The 19,720-nt window shown below is 31.7% G+C and overlaps 1 protein-coding gene and 2 pseudogenes across 1 annotated transcript; all 3 read right to left on the minus strand.

Moving 5' to 3' along the window:
• Positions 1-370: 370 nt before the first annotated feature.
• On the minus strand, positions 371-899 carry LOC117926910 (annotated as a pseudogene).
• A 569-nt stretch (positions 900-1,468) lies between these two features.
• Positions 1,469-2,200, minus strand: LOC117926912 (annotated as a pseudogene).
• A 14,584-nt stretch (positions 2,201-16,784) lies between these two features.
• Positions 16,785-17,506, minus strand: LOC117926911. Its single transcript, XM_034846234.1, has one exon. It carries the CDS (start codon positions 17,328-17,330, stop codon positions 17,064-17,066), a length of 267 nt encoding a protein of 88 aa, XP_034702125.1. The 5' UTR covers positions 17,331-17,506; the 3' UTR covers positions 16,785-17,063.
• Between the last annotated feature and the right edge of the window lie 2,214 nt (positions 17,507-19,720).

Below are 19,720 nucleotides of genomic sequence, written 5' to 3' on the forward strand. Positions count from 1 at the left end.
GGAAAAAGATAATTTGTTTTACTTCAGTTTGTTCCTTATTTTGGAAGCATGAGATCAAATGGGGTTGAGGAAGAGGCACACGGTTTTACCTTCTTTCTTTTGGAAATCCGCTTACGCCCATAGTTTGGGATGGAGATCAGTGCATTGTATGAAAATTCACATGAAAAATGGAACAGCTTTTTCCCTGCACCGCATTTATCCTTTCTGCATATTCTTTTATTTTTCTTTATATATATTTCCATGAAAAATCCTCAGGATGTCTTTGGGCAAATTACCTCAAAAAAATTAGCGGCAGAACAATTGTGAGAATTGAAAACAGCTATTGAAAAAAAAAACACTATATGAGTGTATGTATTTCATAGAGCCATCGTCAATACACTATACAATTTACAGCAATTCCACCCTCATGTATATGTCTTTGTACAAAAATTCCATGAAATCAATCTCTCCCCTCCACTGTCTTCATCACTAGTACGACGATCAAAACCTTCATATATATATATATATATATCTTCTTCCTCAGTTGGGTCCCCAGCAGCTCAAGTACATGACAGTCCTCAGAGACTCCTCTGACTGCTTGGCCTTCTCCTCTCTCACTCTGCTAGAAAGCCATGGCGGAAGAGGGAAGAAGAAGTTTCTGGGCCTGAGAACAAGACCTGAGCTTGTTCCTGGCATGCTGGTGAATAGACCTCATAGCGTAGTTCCATCTGCAGACGCCCTGGTCCTTGAGTGCCTCCACTGCTCCCACACTCGCTGCCACTATCCAAGCTTTCCCCATATAACTCATCTTCTTAATTTTCTTTCTCCAAAACTCAAACAGCAATCAACAGTAAAAGAACTGATTCTGAGTAGTGAATGGGATATTGAAGATCTCTCTATAAATCAAGTGTTTTGTGTTGTGATGAGGAAGATGAAGTGAAGGGTTGTTATATAGTAAGAGATGAGTCTGGGTTTGGTGCCAAAGTTTTGGGAAAACCAGAGGCTGTGGCCAGCAGTTTTCATAGCTTTGTTTGGTTTGAATTGGAATGATTACTTTGTCCTTAGATTTGTAAGATTGACCACTGATTCATGTGGGTATAATTGGGTATTCACCTACATAGCTTGTCCTCAGTGTAAGTCTTAGCAGCCCATTGTTTGGTTTGTGAACAAAGGGGCAATGTGTAGGGCCGGATTTCAAGCACGTGTCCATTTCTTTGTTTAGTCTGCACCCTACCACACAGTCTACACGAAAATATTTCACTGAAATTTTCTTTTTCAAAAAGTATAAATTAAAAAATAAAAATCATAAATTTAAAAAATCTCTTTTATGATTATTTGTTCAATTAAATTAATTGAGAGTTTAATTTTGGGAGTTATATCTACTTTATCACCTCTTTATCCCCTATGTGACCAAATCTGCCATATTTTTTCTTGATGCGCTTGAGCTTGGGTCTAATACAAGACTGACAAGCTTTTTAGGAATCGGGTCTAATATTCTAACATAGAAATTATAAATTAAATTAAAATGTATTTTCAAAACTTTTCTAGCTAAATGATGTGGGTTTTACAAAGACCCAGTCACAATTCACAGCAATTCCAATTTTCCCAACCCTGAGCAATTGGTCGTAATTCGTGAGTCTCCAAGCAAAAATTCCAAGAAAATTGCTTCACTGCAGTTTCTTCATCTCAATTTTCCATAACTTTCTTGGATGCTTCAAGTGCAGGCTGATGATCATCCATCTTCATATCTTCTTCTTCAGTTGGGTCCCCAGCAGCTCAAGTACATGACAGTCCTCAGAGACTCCTCTGACTGCTTTGCCTTCTCGTCTCTCCTACTCTGCTGAAACCATGGCAGAAGAGGAAGAAGAGAGCTTCTTGGCCTGAGTAAAGACCTGAGGTTGGTCTTGCATGCTGGTGAATAGACCTCAGAGTGTAGTTCCATCTGCAGAAGCCCTGATCCTTGAGTGCCTCCACTGCTCCCACACTTGCTGCCACTATCCAAGCTTTCCCCATATGACTCATCTTCTTAATTTTCTTTCTCCAAAACCCAAACAACAATCAACAACAAAAAGAGGCGATTCTGAGTAGTGAATAGATATAGAAGATCTCTCTGTAAATCAAGGTAGTTGTGTTGTGATGAAGAAGATGAAGTGAAGGTGGGTTGGTTATATAGCAAGAGATGGGTTTGGATTTGGTGCCCAAAGTTTGGCAAAAACCAGGAGCTGTGGCCGGCAGTTTTCATGAATCGTGGCTTTTTTTTGGTTTGAATTGGAATGACTACTTTGCCCTTGGATTTGTAAGATTGACGGCTGATTCATGTGGGTATAATTGGTATTCACCTACATAGTTGGCCCAGGTCAAGGGTTTGATCCTAATGCTAATTCTTATCTACACCGGCAATAATCAAAACAACTTCGTTTTGTTTTTTTTACTTAATTCTAAATAGAAACTTAATGTTTAATAGTATTAAATATTAGGTTGTTTGTTTTTATAATGTTTTATTTCTATTAAGTATTAAAAAGTAAAAATAACCAATATGTTATTTTTTCTATTTAGAAAAAGTTATATATTTTGGCTTTTTCTATTTAGTAAAAAGTTTATAATAAGTCATAAAAAAATAGAAAAACAAACAATCTAAATTCTAAAACTAATTTGCTTTTAGCAAAAAGCCAAAAAAACAAACACATTTTTTTTTTTAATAGTAAAATGTCTAATCTTAAATAAATTTATTAAGTTAAGATTTACTGTAACGTGTTATATTATTTTTCTAAAACCAACCATTACATTATATCTTGTTCACAAGTATAATAAATCCACCCCAAAAGCTCAAATATTTACCATAATATCTAAGTAAAAAAGAATATTTCTAAAAATGTTTTACAACCTAACAAATATAATTTAACATACAAAAGCCCATATAACTCAAATTGGTACATGTAAAAAGAGAAATATAAATTTAAAAACAACTCTTATTATGGTTCTTTTGCTTTGTAGAACGCTTCTTGAACTTTTTGTGGTCCCTCTAAAACTATATCCGCATCTAAAAATTTTAAAAAATAAAGGGGTGAGTATTTCCACGTTGCTCAATAGAGTGTTTTACACCCAAATATGTTGGAAATTCTAGGTCAACAACACAACCATATGTCAAGATATAATATTACATTTACAATATATACACTGAAAGAAACCCCAGCCATACAAATTTAAAACAATCAAAATTATCATTTTCTTTATTCAATCGTATGTTTAGTATATCAATAATTCTAAATTTACAAAATAAATAAGTCATTTTAGTTTTGAATAATATATTTAAACATACACTTGATAAATAGTACAAATCCTTCTTCCAAATGCAATTATGATGCAAATGCTTACACACAATCACACAATGCACTGTTGTTCTCGGGTTTTCACCAAATGATACACATCCGTACCTAAATATACTCCCCATTCGAAGTCTTCCCGGAGTAAACTTTTGGGTATTCACCCTAAGGATCTTAATTCGCCCTCTCTAGGGTCATTTCATTTTTTTTTTCTTTTCTTTTCATTTTTACTCTCTCCAAGGCCTTTTCATTCTTATTTCCAATTCACACAACCCTTTCTTTAATATTTCTTTTTCTTCACACAACCATGATGTATATGAAGTGCAATCACATCATATTTCAACATCCAAAATTAATAATTAAAATAATGGGATGCAGGATATACTCTCCTCAAAGCACAACCTGAACTTTCACGATTCATATAACCAACTTATTCACCCAAATTAATAACACCAATGCATCTTTATTGCCATTGTGTTGCTTACTGAACCCATAAGGCAAAGTGATCCCAAATACCAAAACTTCAATGCAGTCTCGTGGCCAACATTTGGAACCAATAGATTGGAGCATGGCTATGATCACAGAAATCCTCCATTAAGTTCACTTCCCCATAACCTCACTCCTTCAATCCCAGCAACTTGGCCATTGATAATATCATCCCACCATCAACAACAAACAAAGAAGAATAAAAACATAAAAATAGAGTATGAACTTAGCTCTATTTCATGGATTGTCAAAGAGCTAGGAGAAGGTGGAATCCACAGGGAACAAGAGCATGATTTTTATATTTCAAGTTCAGAGAGGAACAATGCATCAGATATTTACAAGAGAAAGCAAAGATAAAAAAAAAAAAAAAAAAAAAAAGCCAAAACAGAGCATGCATATAGAGAGTTAGATCCAACAAAGCAAATGAGTGGCCCTTGATAATCGATTAACAAATCAATGCTCAAAAAAAATTTGTTAAAATTAAATGGGAAGGGTAGGGATCTTGAAATTTTTTATTTTAATTTTTTTCCTCATATTTTTTTTTAATGAATTCTAAGTGAAATTATTATGAATCAACAATTTTATTGATATTTAAAGTACAAAAAAATCTATGAATTTTAAATAAATTTTGGAAGGTATTTGTAATGAGGTATTTTTATTTGCACTTTCCTATTATGTTGAAACATTGTAAGATAAATCAAATATATCAGGTATGATTTGGATACAAATAATTAAAATAATAATAATTTTTATTTAAATATAAAAATTAATTGAAATTTACTTTTCAAAGATAATATTTGTTATAAATAGTTAAAACAAATGTATAATTATTAATTTTAAAAACTGAAGTTCACGTTGAAATTCATGTTGGAGCACTTCCGAAGGCCCACTAAACCAAGCTAAGAATGGCCCGGACGAGCATGGTCCGTTTACATGCCTACCTTTTTATTATAGGCTCACTTAGCTGCATCTCTCAAGACTCTAGTGAAACACAATCTGGACCAAATAAATTTCCCGATTATCCACTTCCTACAATTCCACCAAAAGACCTAATTTCTCATTGAAAAAATGGTTAAAAATAAGAATAGCAAGAGAATCAAGTTATGGCTCAAAAGAGGTTTTTTTTTTTTTTTTTTAAAAAAAAACTATCTAAACCTTAAAAAATTGAAAATAAGTAAAACATAAGATAAGTTACAAACTAAATGCACCAAAAGTAAATTCAAAAATGGGATAGCTAGTTAGGGACAATAATATAAACAAGTAGGCTTATCAATTGTTGAATCCATAGAATTTGTGATCTCCCTATGCATTATGAATTTTTTCTCTGCTTCAAATAATAATATAATAATAATAATAATAATAATAATAATAATGTTTATTCATACTAATAAACAATTCTTCATAATCATAACCTCCTAATTTCCAATCATTATAATTGAAATTATTTTGAATAAACAATGTTTCAACATAATAGGAAAGTGCAAATAAAAATACCCCATTACAAATACCTTCCAAAATTTATTTAAAATTCATAGATTTTTTTTTTTAACTTTAAATATCAATAAAATTGTTGATTCATAATAATTTCACTTAGAATTCATAAAAATAAAATAAAAATAATAAAAAAAATAAAAATTTATGAGGGAAATTTTTTTTAAAAAAATAAAATTAAAACCCTACCCTTCCCATTTAATTTTCACAAATTTTTTCAACTTCAAATACAAATTACATTGTTTATTCAAAATAATTTCAATTATAATTGTTGGAAATTAGTAGGTTATGATTATGAAGAATTGTTTATTAGTATGAATAAACATTATTATTATTACAAATTTGAAGTTTTTACTATTTTTTTTCATCATTTTCATTAATTTTATTGTTATTAGTATGAATAAACATTATTATTATTATTACTTGAAGTAGAGATAAAAAATCTTAAAATTAAAACAAATGTAAATTTGAAGGGTATGGGTTTTTAATTTTTTTTTTTCATAATTTTCATCAATGTTAAGTATAATTAGTATGAATAAACACTATTATTGCTATTTGAAGTGGAGAAAAAATTCTTAAAATTTAAAAATAAACATAAAAAATTTGAAGGGTTTAAAAATATAAATTCAAATTTAAATTTATGACAACTTTTATTTATTTACATGATATTAAATATCTTATTATTATAATAATGTATTGTTAATAATAGAACATTTTTGTACTCTCTCATTTGATTATATAATATTGATGCGACTCATGGTAGCTTAGCTTTAAAGGCGTATCAACAAAATTTATACCTTAAATACTATTACTAAAGTAGCCAAGCTACTATAGCATAGTGGTTCTAGGATCGTTCACTGGGAAGAGTTTTCGCAAACACAAGTGATATTCAAATTAGGAAAATAAGTGATTTTCTTATGGATGTTAGCTTTAAAAGAAAATGAAAATGTTTGAGAAAGATTTAAACTAATTTAAGCTAACATTAAAGACTAAAATGAAAGGGTGTAAAAACAAGTTTCTCAAAGATAGGATAGCTATGCTTTGGCTCTTATGCAAATTGGAAATCTCAGGATAGGCTCCTCGCGTTGGGGTTGCAACTATGGTGATGCTTGCTTCCCGAACCGGTATGGATTTAGCAAATCAAGTTTTAATCCTTTAAAATGGCAAAACAGATGGTAGTGGATTTTATCAATGGTTATTCACCTTAGACTTCCTTTGAATGGCTCGTAAGAGATAACTAATGGTCTAAAGCCAAAAGCTTACCAAATATTGGCAACTCAAAGTCATTCCAGGTGATAAACTCACCTTTCAATGGCCATTGAAATTGGTTCTAACGGATTAATGCAAACTTGGAATTGAAAACCTCACCTTCCAATAGCTTGTAGGAGATAACTAATGGATAGAAATCCAAAAGCTTATCAAGTATTGGCCGTTGGAAGTTGTCCAAAGGAAATAAAACCAAAATTTACATTAATGAACCATTAATGAAAAACGACTACCTTACCTTCCGGGTGCGAGAAATTTCCATGGGATTGCATCCAAGCCATCACATAACATCCATACTTTGAGAAACTTAAAGGTTTTAGCCAATCATCCTCTGAGGAAAAGTCCTCAGAGGCTGTTTGGCTACTAAGAAAATAGAAATGGGGAAGAAGAGGAGAAGAGAGAAAAAAAGAGCTTTATATATTTCTAATTTTTGTACAGAGGATCGATTCCCCCAAATATCTATATTCCAATCCAAATTTTGTTTGGAGGTGTTGTGCACCTCTATATATAGCAAAATTACAAGATAAAGCCTTATGATGGCTGAATACAAGGTTACAAAAGGAATTTACATGAGAAAATATCAAGCTAAAAATATCTGGGAAGTCGGTGGTGCGTGCGTGGAGAAACAGAGGAGATTTGGCATTTTCGCAATGTGAATTTCTCCTTGCGAAAATTTCGCAATGTTGCGAAATGGCAAAATTTCGCATCGTGAGGAAAATCCCCTTGCGAAATTTCGCAAGGAGAAATTCACCTTGCGAAATTTGCGCAAGGTTTGATGCAGTTGTCTTCCGAAGGCCATATCTTCCTCATTTCAGCTCCAAATTGTACACGGTTTGAAGCATTGGATTCTTGACTTCCTGAGCTTTGAAATGGTATATAGCATGTAGAAAATGGACTTCGGGAATTGCCCCAAAAGTGCGAAATAAGACTGCAGCCGCTGTCCTCTGTTCTCCTCTTCTCTCCTCTTCTCCATTGTTCTTGTTTGTGCTCGTGTTTCCACTTGAAATTCAAGCCTGTAAACTTCCAAAATCCTTGCTTTAACTTGTCCAAGTAGCTCCTCCATCATTTGGCATGCTTGAATTGATTCATAAGCTGATAAAAACATGTAAACTTGCCACAAAATGGTTAAAACCAATTACTAAGGACCTTAATGAATTAATTGGGTTAAATGAATATGATTACTACACAAAGGTGCTTAAAAACATTATAATTAGGTCTACAAAATAGCACTTTTTGGTAGTAATCAAATATTAACACTTATTACCATGTATCTTTAATCATAGATTCATATTCATATATATATATAAGTTTTATTCAAATTCAACTTTTATTTATTTTATATAATATTAATATTTATTTAATACATTTTTTATTAAACAAGTACTAATGCTTTGTAATCAATTAAAAATAAGACCTTGAGGAAAATCAAGGATATGTGTCAATATAAATTTATAATAAAAAATATAAATATAAACTTATTTATTCTCGATAATACATGGATATAGATTCATTAAATTTATTAATATAGAAAGTTATTGTAAACTCCTTTATTTAAAATTTTCTTTATTGTATTTTTTTTGTAAAATATTTTAAAAATATTATATTATAATACACGACTATTTTTTCAGATGATCCCGAGATATGTTGGTCTTGACATCTCGATTCGGTATCAAGTAATACGCAAAATAAGATAATTAGAAATTTCAAAAAATTATAAAAATATTATGTAAATTATATATAAAAAATAGATATAAATAAAATAAGCTTAAAATTTTAATAAAACAAAAAATTTTCACTTATTAATAATAATACTAAGAATTGGGGATTTAATTCTCAATCTACCATATAAATACATTTAATTTTTCATTAAATCCCATATCATTTTGGACTCAATCATTTAATTTAATTTAATATGTTACCATCAAATCCTATCTCATATCATCAATGAAAATCCATATAAAATGCATTTTTTATTTTACCAATTTGGCTTCTAATCTCCTACCCCTCGCACACCACCATTGCTGTCAAGACCACCGATAGATGACACCACTTGCAATTGCAAATTTGCAACTATGCAAGACCCTGGAGGGGGAGCAATCTAACTCTGAGGGGGTTGTCTGGCCGACGTCGCCATTGTAAGATTCAGTCCACTTGACGAGTTACCATCGCCGACACCAAACCTCCACCCTCCGGTGATTCTCGATTTCTAGGAAAATCAGGTAAGTAAATCCTAAATCATGCCCTCATACTTCGGTGGTTTCTCCTCTTATTTCCGAATGGGTTAGGGGTTGGGTTTTTTCTTCTTCGTCTTTTTTGATCTTCTGGGTTAAAAGCTCCAATTTCATAATCATGGGTGTTTGCTTTTGAAAGAGGACTCTCTTATTTTTATTTTTGAAAATATGCTGAAGTTTTATTGTGATTGGAAAGAAAAAGAGAATGTTTGAAAATTTTTCTATAATCTAACCGAGTCTTACCGATTCCGTATCGAGTTTGTGCATTATATTGTACCAGGTGTTGGTCTTGTCACTGCAGGTGCCGAGGCTATTGATTGGTATCTCTTGGAGTCTGGAGGAATTTAAAGTGTCTCTACAAGTATTTCATTAGCAGGTGTGTTAAAGGAGGTTGGTTTTTATTTGTTTCACTCAATTGTTATACCTTTTGCACTTCAATTTCTTGTAAGAAAGTGTAATTGTAGTATGATCTCTCTTTTATTAGGATTTTTGTAATTGTTTTTCAATTTTGGTTGGATTTTGGAATGAAAGGTGAGCATATTTAGGTTATGAGATAATGTGGGAAAGAAAAGTAGAGAGTGAAGTGCCATATATTGAATTTCCTATTGTTTGGGAACATAGAAATGCAATTTCTAAATATACCTTTTCCTTGGGTCTTTCTTGTGTAAGAATGGGAAAGATTAGCACTTGCTATTAGTTTATACTTCATATGTTAAGAGGATATTATCGAGAGGTAATCGGGAGGCCCAGCTAAACAATATGCAGAAAATATGTTTTATAAGTTCAATCATAATTCTATCATATAAAACCATATTTGCAATGAAACATCTAATAGCCTTGTGGGTATTCCGGCGAAGAATAATCCCTAATAATGTATTAGAGAAAAAGAAAAAAGGAAAAAAAATACTCTCATTACTCAAAATATAACACTTATATAACACTTTCGAAAGTACAAAGAAAATATGTTTTTTGCTAATAACCTCTTATGGACCAAACCTACTCTAAACTTAGGGCCACTGCACCTCTTGTCCTTCTTCCCTATCATTGACAATTTTATTCTTGAACATGTCAAAGTTAAAAAATGTTTTATCCTAATAGCATGCTATTTTCACTAAGAACATGGTCCACATGACCAGAAGGAACCATCTAAAATATGGGATTAAGATCATGATCAAATAAAAACAAGTGGGGTTAGATTTGTTTGGAATCGTGCATGGCCACCCTTATGCCACGTGTCACTTCCTTTTTTTTTTTTTTTCTCATTTTCATTATTCTTGGTTTAAAAAAATATTCTTTTTCCAAATCTCATTTTTTCACATTATTTTCCAAATTCTTCATCCTTAGAGTTTTCAAGTCCCAAAAATCACATTTTTAATAAAATTTTGTTGCCATTTTCTTCGGCATGGATTTCCATACCTTCCATGATTTCTAAAATGTTTTAAAAATAAGTGTGAATTAAATTCTATAATTCTAAGTGATGGAATGTATGGAATTAATTCAGGAATAAATTGGTGGGGCCCAACATCAGTGATTATTTCCTCGAAAAATAAATTTGACTTAATTGTGATATCTGATGATTTTGTACTCGATTCAGTGACATGTGAGCTATGTTTTATGTCCATTATTTGTGCACTAACCTCATTTTATGATAGCGCGTTGCCGCTTGCTGATCAGGTACACATTTTTTCTCACTTTGACCATCATCCTTATATGTTTTGGCTTTCAATATGTGATCATGTCGGTATTCATTGTTTTTCTCATTGATTGTCGTGTCAGCTTCATTTTATTAGTAGAGACCCGACTTTGGGGACTTAAAGGGGTGCTACGGTCTTTATCGTACCTTCCCGATAAGTAACCTGACCCCCAAACCCAATCCGATTTTTCACATACCACATTTTTCCAAAATAAGGAGTCACACTTAAGGTTTTCTTTCTTATTTTTGTACCTTTAAAAATAAAACAAAAATAAGTGGCGACTCCAAGTCATTTTTTAATAAATAAAATCATATTTTCAAAATAAAATCGAGCTCGCCATCGAGTGGAAGCGCATGAGCCTAAATACGAGATCCACATATATTTTTTTGTAAAATATTTTTAAAAAATTATATTATAATACACGTATTATTTTGAATTGATAATAATAAAAAAGGTAATTGCGTTGCCCTCATTTTTCATCACTGTTGAAGGATTGGAGATGAGCATGGTTCAAAGTCGCGATATCGATCATTGACTCAGATGATCCCGAGATATGTTGGTCTCGACATCTTGATTCGATATCAAGCAATACGCAAAAAAGATAATTAGAAATTTAAAAAAATTATAAAAATATTATGTAAATTATATATATATAAAACAAGATATAAACTTAATAGGCTTAAAAAATTAATAAAATTTTTTCACATTTAACTCAAAGCTATTTATAATAATACTAAGAATTGTGGATTTAATTCTCAATCTACCATATAAATACATTTAATTTTTCATTAAATCCCATCTCATACCATCCATATCATTTAATTTAATTTAATATGTTACCATCAAATCCTATCTCATATCATCAATGTAAATCCATATAAAATGCATTTTTTACTTTACCAATTTGGGCTCCCAATCTCCCACACTCGCACACCACCATTGTTGTCAAGACCGTCGACAGACGACACCACCTACAATTGCAAATTTGCAACTATGCAAGACCCCGGAGGGGGAGTAATTTGACTGTGAGGGGGTTGCTTGGCTGATGTCGCCGTTGTAAGATTTAGTCCACTTGACGAGTTACCACCGCCGATACCAAACCTCCATCCTCTGGTGATTCTCGATTTTTAGGAAAATTAGGTAAGTAAATCATAAATCATGCCCTCATCCTTCGGTGGTTTCTCCTCTTATTTCCGAACGGGTCAGGGGTTGGGTTTTTTCTTCTTCATCTTCTTTGATCTTCTGGGTTAAAAGCTCTAATTTCAAAATCATGGGTGTCTGCTTTTGAAAGGGAAATCTCTTATTTTTATTTTTGAAAATATTCTGATGTTTTATTGTGATTGGAAAGAAAAAGAGAATGTTTGAATTTTTTTTTTTGTAATCTAATCGAGTCTTACCAATTCCGTGCCGAGTTTGTGCATTATATCGTATCAGGTGTTGGTCTCATCGCTACAGGTGTCGAGGCTGTTAATCAATATCTCTTGGAGTCTGGAGAAATTTAAAGTGTCTCTACAAGTATTTCATTAGCAGGTGTGTTAAAGGAAGTTGGTTTTTATTTGTTTCACTCAATTGTTATACCTTATGCACTTCAATTTCTTGTAAGAAAGTGTAATTGTAGTATGAACTGTATTTTTTACTAGGATTTTTGTAATTGTTTTTCAATTTGGTTGGATCTTGGAATGAGAGGTGAGCATATTTGGGTTATGAGAAAATGTGGGAAAGAAAAGTAGAGAGTGAAGCGCCATATATTGAATTTCTATTGTTTGGGAACATAGAAATGCAACTTCTAAATATACCTTTTCCTTGGTTCTTTCTTATGTAAGAATGGGAAAGATTAGCATTTGCTATTAGTTTATACTTCCTATGTTAAGAGGATATTACCGAGAGGTAGTTGGGAGGTCTAGCTAAACAATATGCATAAAATATATTTTATTAGTTCAATCATAATGCAATCATATAAAACCATATTTGCAATAAAACATCTAATAGCCTTGTGGGTATTCTGGCAAAGAATAATCACCAATAATGTATTAGAGAAAAAGAAAAAAAGGAAAAAAAAATACTCTCATTACTCAAAATATAACACTTATAAAACACTTTGGAAAGTATAAGAAGAAAATATGTTTTTTGCTAATAACCTCTTATGAACCAAACCTACTCTAAACTTGGGGTCGTTGCTCCTCTTGTCCTCCTTCCCTATCATTGGTATTTTTTTTATTCTTGAACATGTCAAAGTTATAAAATATTTTATCCCAATAGCATGCTATTTTCACTAAGAACATGGTCCACATGATCAGAAAGAACCATCCAAAATATGGGTTCAAGATTAGGATCAACAAAGTTGCAGCTGCCGTTCCACTTAAGAACCGAACATGGCCCAAAATAAGGAGATATCTTCCATCTTCTTCAACTTTGATAGTTTCATCAGAATCAAGGATTTCATAAACCACAACCATCATGAAATATATAAGTTATGCAAATAAGGAGATTTGCATACCTATGTTGTGTTGGGAAAATGGGGAAACATTCTCATAATGGTACTTCGCAAAGACAGTTGAACTCAGAATTGTAAGGAAAAATATGAAAACTGATGAAGTTCTGTCATGAAAACAATAAATAAATAAGTAGGAAATTCAATTAGATTTATGAAAATAAGATACTAGTAGTACTAATTAAAAATGTTAGATAAATATGATCAAATTAATAATTTTATCTAATTTTAGAGAATATGAGTAAGGTAAGGGAATATTGAAAACAAAATGGAGATGAAAAGAGGGAACAAAATGGGAAAATGACATAAGAAAATGCGGCATACCGCATACCTTGGTTGTGTGGCCATGACAGATATTGTAAATGTTGTTGTTCTTACTTTGAAGCCTAATTGGGAAGGATATTGTAGAGCAACACACTTTGAAGCCTGGATTAATTCACAATTAATTCAGGGAGGGATACACTTTGAATATGCACACTTTGAACACGCGAATAGTAGTGAGATATGAAACCGTGAAAAGTAGAATAATAGAGTAGAATAGTAGTGAGATACGCTTTGAATATGCAGGTAGGAAGTGAATTTATAAGCGAGCAAAAAGTTGAATAGTGCTTGGTTGTTGGTAGTGAGAAGTTACGGAATAGTTCCTCGAGTCAAGTGGTGAGTTGTTTTTATTTGAGTGTAAAGTTTCAAGCAGAAATGTGAGATTAGGATTTAGCTCAATGCTTGCTTAGGAATGGCAATTTTCTGGGTAATTCGGGTCACCCGCCCTGCCCCTATTGGGATGGGTATGGGAATATCCTATTCAGGTATAGAACAGGTTTGGGGAATATATAAAAACCTAAATCGGGTTCATGGCAGGGATGGGTTTTGCAGTTTCCGCCCCGTCCCGTATGTGAATTACCAATTTACCCTTATGTCATTACAAAATACCCAAAAAGTCCTCCATATATAATCATTTCTTTCTCAAGTTTTAGGGTTATTCGCTCGTGAAAGAGTCAAAGGGTTTTCGCTCTCAAATGGCTTTCGTTCTCATTTCTTCCCGTTTTCTCATTTCTTCCTAAATTGCTCAAGGTTCTTTTGCTCGTAAGAGGCCTTTCGTTTTCTCATTTCTTCTTGTTTTTTCATTTATTCCTAAATTGCTTATTCCCGTTTCACCCTAAAAGCACAATTTTTGCTCTAAAAACCAAAATACCAAATTCGTAGACAACAAATTATTAGGGTTTCTATGGATTCCTCATTTCCAAGTAAGAAAACCCTAAGTTTTGAGGCTTTGTTAGAAATGTCTTGTTTTTCATATTTTCTAGTTTTGGTTTATGGATTTGAGATTTTTTGGGTTGTTTATTTGTAGATCTGTGCATTTTGTTCTCGTATGTGCAATTTGCAGTTTTGTTGCACAATAAATGCTTGATTAAATGTGTTTATGATAACTCATATAACGTTTATTGAAATTTCAGAGACCCATGTTCTGTAAAAGCATAATTCCCGAAAATACATTTGGGACGGGGATGAGATTATCAACTCTTTTGTAAACAGGCATGGGGGACACCAACTCGTCCCGCCCCGAGTTTGGGACAGGGATGGGAAAAAAATATATAATTGGGATGGAAATGGGGTAGGGGTGGCCTGTCCCATACCCGCCCCGTTGCCATCCCTATGTTTGCTTATTGGTTGTACTTGTATTTTTTAAGGGTATCAAAGTTTTAATAAATGTATATAATATTTTTAGTTTTGAATCGATGTGGGACAAATAATTTTTATTTCTTTTAAAACTGCAGATAACACAATATCTAAGACAAAAAAAAAAAAAAAAAACTATGTATCAACAAAAAAACTAACTCAAAAATAAAAAAATATATATTATAATTTAAAATCCCCTATACACAACAAAAAATATAACTCATTGCTACAATCTAATAATGTAAATCATTAAATACTAACTAATAAGTGATTTATTTTATCATTAATTTTTTTTTTTGCATTCTTCATGTGCTTAATATATCTTCTCTTAATTGATGTACGTTGGGATATACTTCTCTTTTATTTTTAACGTTTTAACTTTATCCTTTAATTTTATAAATAGAAAATAAAGATAAAATTCACAAATGTATATATAAAGATGTTCAAGAAAAGATTTCACATTTCAAAAGTTTTAAATAGATAGAAATTTGTTATGAAATTTTATTATTAAGTTTTGAAGGTGGAAAATCATAATAAGATATAATGTTTAACTATTGTAACCACTTTAAAAACTACTTTGTTTATCATTTATCAATATTTAATATGAATTTATAAATTTACCAAAAATTCTTCATCAATTATTAATTTTTTCTTTAAATATTTTGATCACTTCACTTAAAATTATAGGACATAAATAATCTTTTATCATATTTTTTTACCATATGCTAAGATGTGAATAATAGATGGTATAAGTACAAAATAATAATAATAATAATAATGAATACGTTTTGTTTTTATTATTTATTTTTTACTATTAGTAACCACTCGATATCTTTGCATGAGGTTGAGGGCATGGTGATTGTAGTACACCAAATAGCATTTTCCTAATAGGTGAATTCAGGGCTTTTTATATAATGTTAGAAAAATTACGAAGTATGTGATTTTAGAGATTTTTATATAATGTTGGAAACTTAGAAATCAGAATTTAGAACAAAACACAACTATATATATAATCTATATTACAATTCAAAAACCCTTATACAAAACAATTCTACACCACCACGAAATGCATTTAAAAAAAAAAGAAAACGAAAATCCTTGTTATATTCTAATAATAAAACCATCAACCCATACTACCAATTTATTAAGTGATTTATTTAACCTTTAATTATTTTTTATTTGCACGATATATCATTCTTAATTAATGTAAGTTGGAATGTACTTTTTTCTTGATAATTTTAATTTTGTTTTTTAATTTCGGAATATAAAATAGACGTTTAATTAATATAAGTTGTGATATACTTTTTTTTTTCGTATTTTCTAAGAATTTTAATTTTTATTTAATTTTAAATAAAAAAGAAAATATATGAGTGTTGATAAAATTTACAAAATAATAAAATACAATGTTTTACCATCAAAACTAGTTCTCCCATCGAGATACCAATAATCTAACCATGGTGGATGAAGTTATTAACTCTAGCCCACTTGATTCTTTGAGGAATACTGCCCAAAGTTTTGGGGAAACCAGAGGCTGCGGCCAGCAGTTCTTATAGCTTTGTTTGGTTTGAATTGGAATGACTACTCTATCCTTAGATTTGTAAGATTGACCACTGATTCATGTGGGTATAATTGGGTATTCACCTACATAGTTTGTCCTCAGTCTAAGTGTTGCTGTGTTGGGGCAGCCCATTGTTTGGTTTGTGAACCCACTTAACGCCCAAAGAGTACGGAGGATGAAACCGCTATTTTCCAATGGGGCAATGTGTAGGGCCGGACTTCAAGCACGTGTCAATTTCTTTGTTTAGTCTGCATCCTACCACACAGTCCACACGAACATATTTCACTGGAATTTTCTTTTTCAAAAAGTATAAATTAAAAAAAGAATCATAAATTAAAAAAATCTCTTTTATGATTATTTGTTCAATTAAATTAATTGAGAGTTTAATTTTGGGCGTTGTACCAACTTTATCACCTCTTTATCCCCTATGTGACCAAATCTACCATCTTTTTTCAAATAATTTCCCGACCCTCTTAGGATTTGTTTTCAATTGCTGTAAAACTCCCCAAAAATCCTTTAAAAAAAAAGGTAGGTTTGAGAATTTCTTAATGCGCTTGAGCTTGGGAAATTGACCTGCTTAGCCATATATATTCTAACATAGAAATTATAAATTAAATTAAAATGTATTTTCAAAGCTTTTCTAGCTAAATGATGTGGGTTTTACAAAGACCCAGTCACAATTTACAGCAATTCCAATTTTCCCAACCCTGAGCAATTGGTTGTAATTCGTGAGTCTCCAAGCAAAAATTCCATGAAATTGCTTCACTGCAGTTTCTTCATCTCAATTTTCCGTAACTTTCTTGGAATATGCCCTCCCTGGATGCTTCAAGAGCAGGCTGATGATCATCCATCTTCATATCTTCTTCTTCAGTTGGGTCCCCAGCAGCTCAAGTACATGACAGTCCTCAGAGACTCCTCTGACTGCTTTGCCTTCTCCTCTCTCACTCTGCTGGAAACCATGGCAGAAGAGGAAGAAGAGAGCTTCTTGGCCTGAGCAAAGGACCTGAGGTTGGTCTTGGCATGCTGGTGAATAGACCTCAGAGTGTAGTTCCATCTGCAGAAGCCCTGATCCTTGAGTGCCTCCACTGCTCCCACACTTGCTGCCACTAACCAAGCTTTCCCCATATGACTCATCTTCTTAATTTTCTTACTCCGAAACCCAAACAACAATCAACAATAGAGGTGATTCTGAGTAGTGAATGGATATAGAAGATCTCTCTGTAAATCAAGGTAGTTGTGTTGTGATGAAGAAGATGAAGTGAAGGTGGGTTGGTTATATAGCAAGAGATGGGTTTGGATTTGGTGCCCAAAGTTTGGGAAAAACCGGGAGCTGTGGCCAGCAGTTTTCATGAATCATGGCTTTTTTTGGTTTGAATTGGAATGACTACTTTGCCCTTGGATTTGTAAGATTGACGGCTGATTCATGTGGGTATAATTGGGTATTCACCTACATAGTTGGCCCAAGGTTTTGATCCTAAGGTTACTCCTACCCACATTCAATCAAAACACTCTGAAACTTTTTTTTTTTTTTTTTTAATAATAAAACGTCTGATCTTAAATAAATTTATTACGTTAAGATTCACTATAACGTATTATTTTATTTTTCTAAAACCAACCATCACACTATCTTTTGTTCACAAATATAATAAATCCACCAGTCATCTTTCTGCCCAAAAGCTCAAATATTTACAATAATCTCTAAGTCAAAAAAAAATATTTCCAAAAATGTTTTACAATCTAACAAAATATAATTTAACATACAAAAGTTCATATAACTTAAATTGGTACATGTAAAAGGAGAAATATAAATTTAAAAACAATTATTATTATAGTTCTTTTGCTTTCTAGAACGCTTCTTGAACTTCTTGTGACTCCTCTGAAACTATATCTGCATCTAAAAATTTTAGAAAATAAAGGGGTGAGCATTTTCACATTGCTCAGTAGGGTGTTATACACCCAAATAAGTTAGAAATTCTAGGTCAATAACATAACCATATGTCAAGATATAATATTACATTTACAATATATACACAAAAAGAAACCCCAACCATACAAATTTAAAACAATTAAAATTATCATTTTCCTTATTCAATCATATGTTTAGTATATCAACAATTCTAAATTTACAAAATAAACAAGTCATTTTAGTTTTGAATAACATATTCAAATATACACTTGATAAATAATACAAATCCTTCTTTCAAATGCAATTATGATGCAAATGCTTACACGCAATCACACAATGCACTATGGTTCTCAAGCTTTCATCAAAGGATACACGTCTATACCTAAATATACTCCCCATTCGGAGTCTTCCCGAAGTAAACTTTTGGGTCTTTCACCTTAGAGATCTCACTTCCTTCTTAATTCGCCCTCTCTGGGATCATTTCATTTTTCTTTTCTTTTCTTTTCTTTTCATTTTTGCCCTATCCAGGGTCTTTTCATTCTTATTTCCATTTCACACAACCATTTCTTTAATCTTTCTTTTTCCTCACACAACCATGATGCATATGAAGTGCGATCACATCATATTTCAACATCCAAAATTAATAATTAAAATAATAGGATGCATGATATACTCTCCTCAAAGCACAACCTAAACTTTCACGATTCATACAACCAACTTATTCACCCAAATTAATAACACCAATGCATCTTTATTGCCACTGTGTTGCTTACTGAACCCAGATGGCAAAGTGATCCCAAATACCAAAACTTTAATGCAGTCCCGTGGCCAATATTTGGAACCAATAGATTGGAGCATAGATATGGTCACAGAAATCCTCCATTAAGTTCACTTCCCCATAACCTCACTCCTCCAATCCTAGCAACTTGGCCATTGATAATATCATCCCACCATGAACGATAAACAAAGAAGAATAAAAACATAAAAATAGAGTATGAACTTAGCTCTATTTCATGGATTGTCAAAGAGCTAGGTGCAAGTGGAATCCACAGGGAACAAGAGCATGATTTTTATATCTCAAGTTCAGAGAAGGAACAATGCATCAGATATTTACAAGAGAAGGCAAAGATAAAAAAAAAACGAAGCCAAAACAGAGCATGCTTACAAAGAGTTAGATCCAACAAAGCAAATGAGTGGCCCTTGATAACCGATCAACAAATCAATGCTCAGAAAAAAAAATTGTTAAAATTAAATGGGAAGGGTAGGGATCTTAAAATTTTTTATTTTAATTTTTTTTCCTCATATTTTTTTTTATAAATTCTAAGTGAAATTATTATGAATCAACAATTTTATTGATATTTAAAGTAAAAAAAAAATCTATGAATTTTAAATAAATTTTGGAAGGTATTTGTAATGGGGTATTTTTATTTGCACTTTCCTATTATGTTGAAACATTGTAAGATAAATCAAATATATCGGGTATGATTTGGATACAAATAATTAAATAATAATAATTTTTATTTAAATATAAAAATTAATTGAAATTTACTTTTCAAAGATAATATTTGTTATAAATAGTTAAAACAAATGTATAATTATTAATTTTAAAAATTGAAGT

Source organism: Vitis riparia, chromosome 12, assembly GCF_004353265.1.
Source record: "Vitis riparia cultivar Riparia Gloire de Montpellier isolate 1030 chromosome 12, EGFV_Vit.rip_1.0, whole genome shotgun sequence".
Lineage (NCBI taxonomy): Eukaryota > Viridiplantae > Streptophyta > Magnoliopsida > Vitales > Vitaceae > Vitis > Vitis riparia.

What these genes read in the sequence shown, in the direction of transcription:
- LOC117926911 (XM_034846234.1), bottom strand. Translation starts at nt 17,330, where the DNA reads ATGAGTCATATGGGGAAAGCTTGGTTAGTGGCAGCAAGTGTGGGAGCA.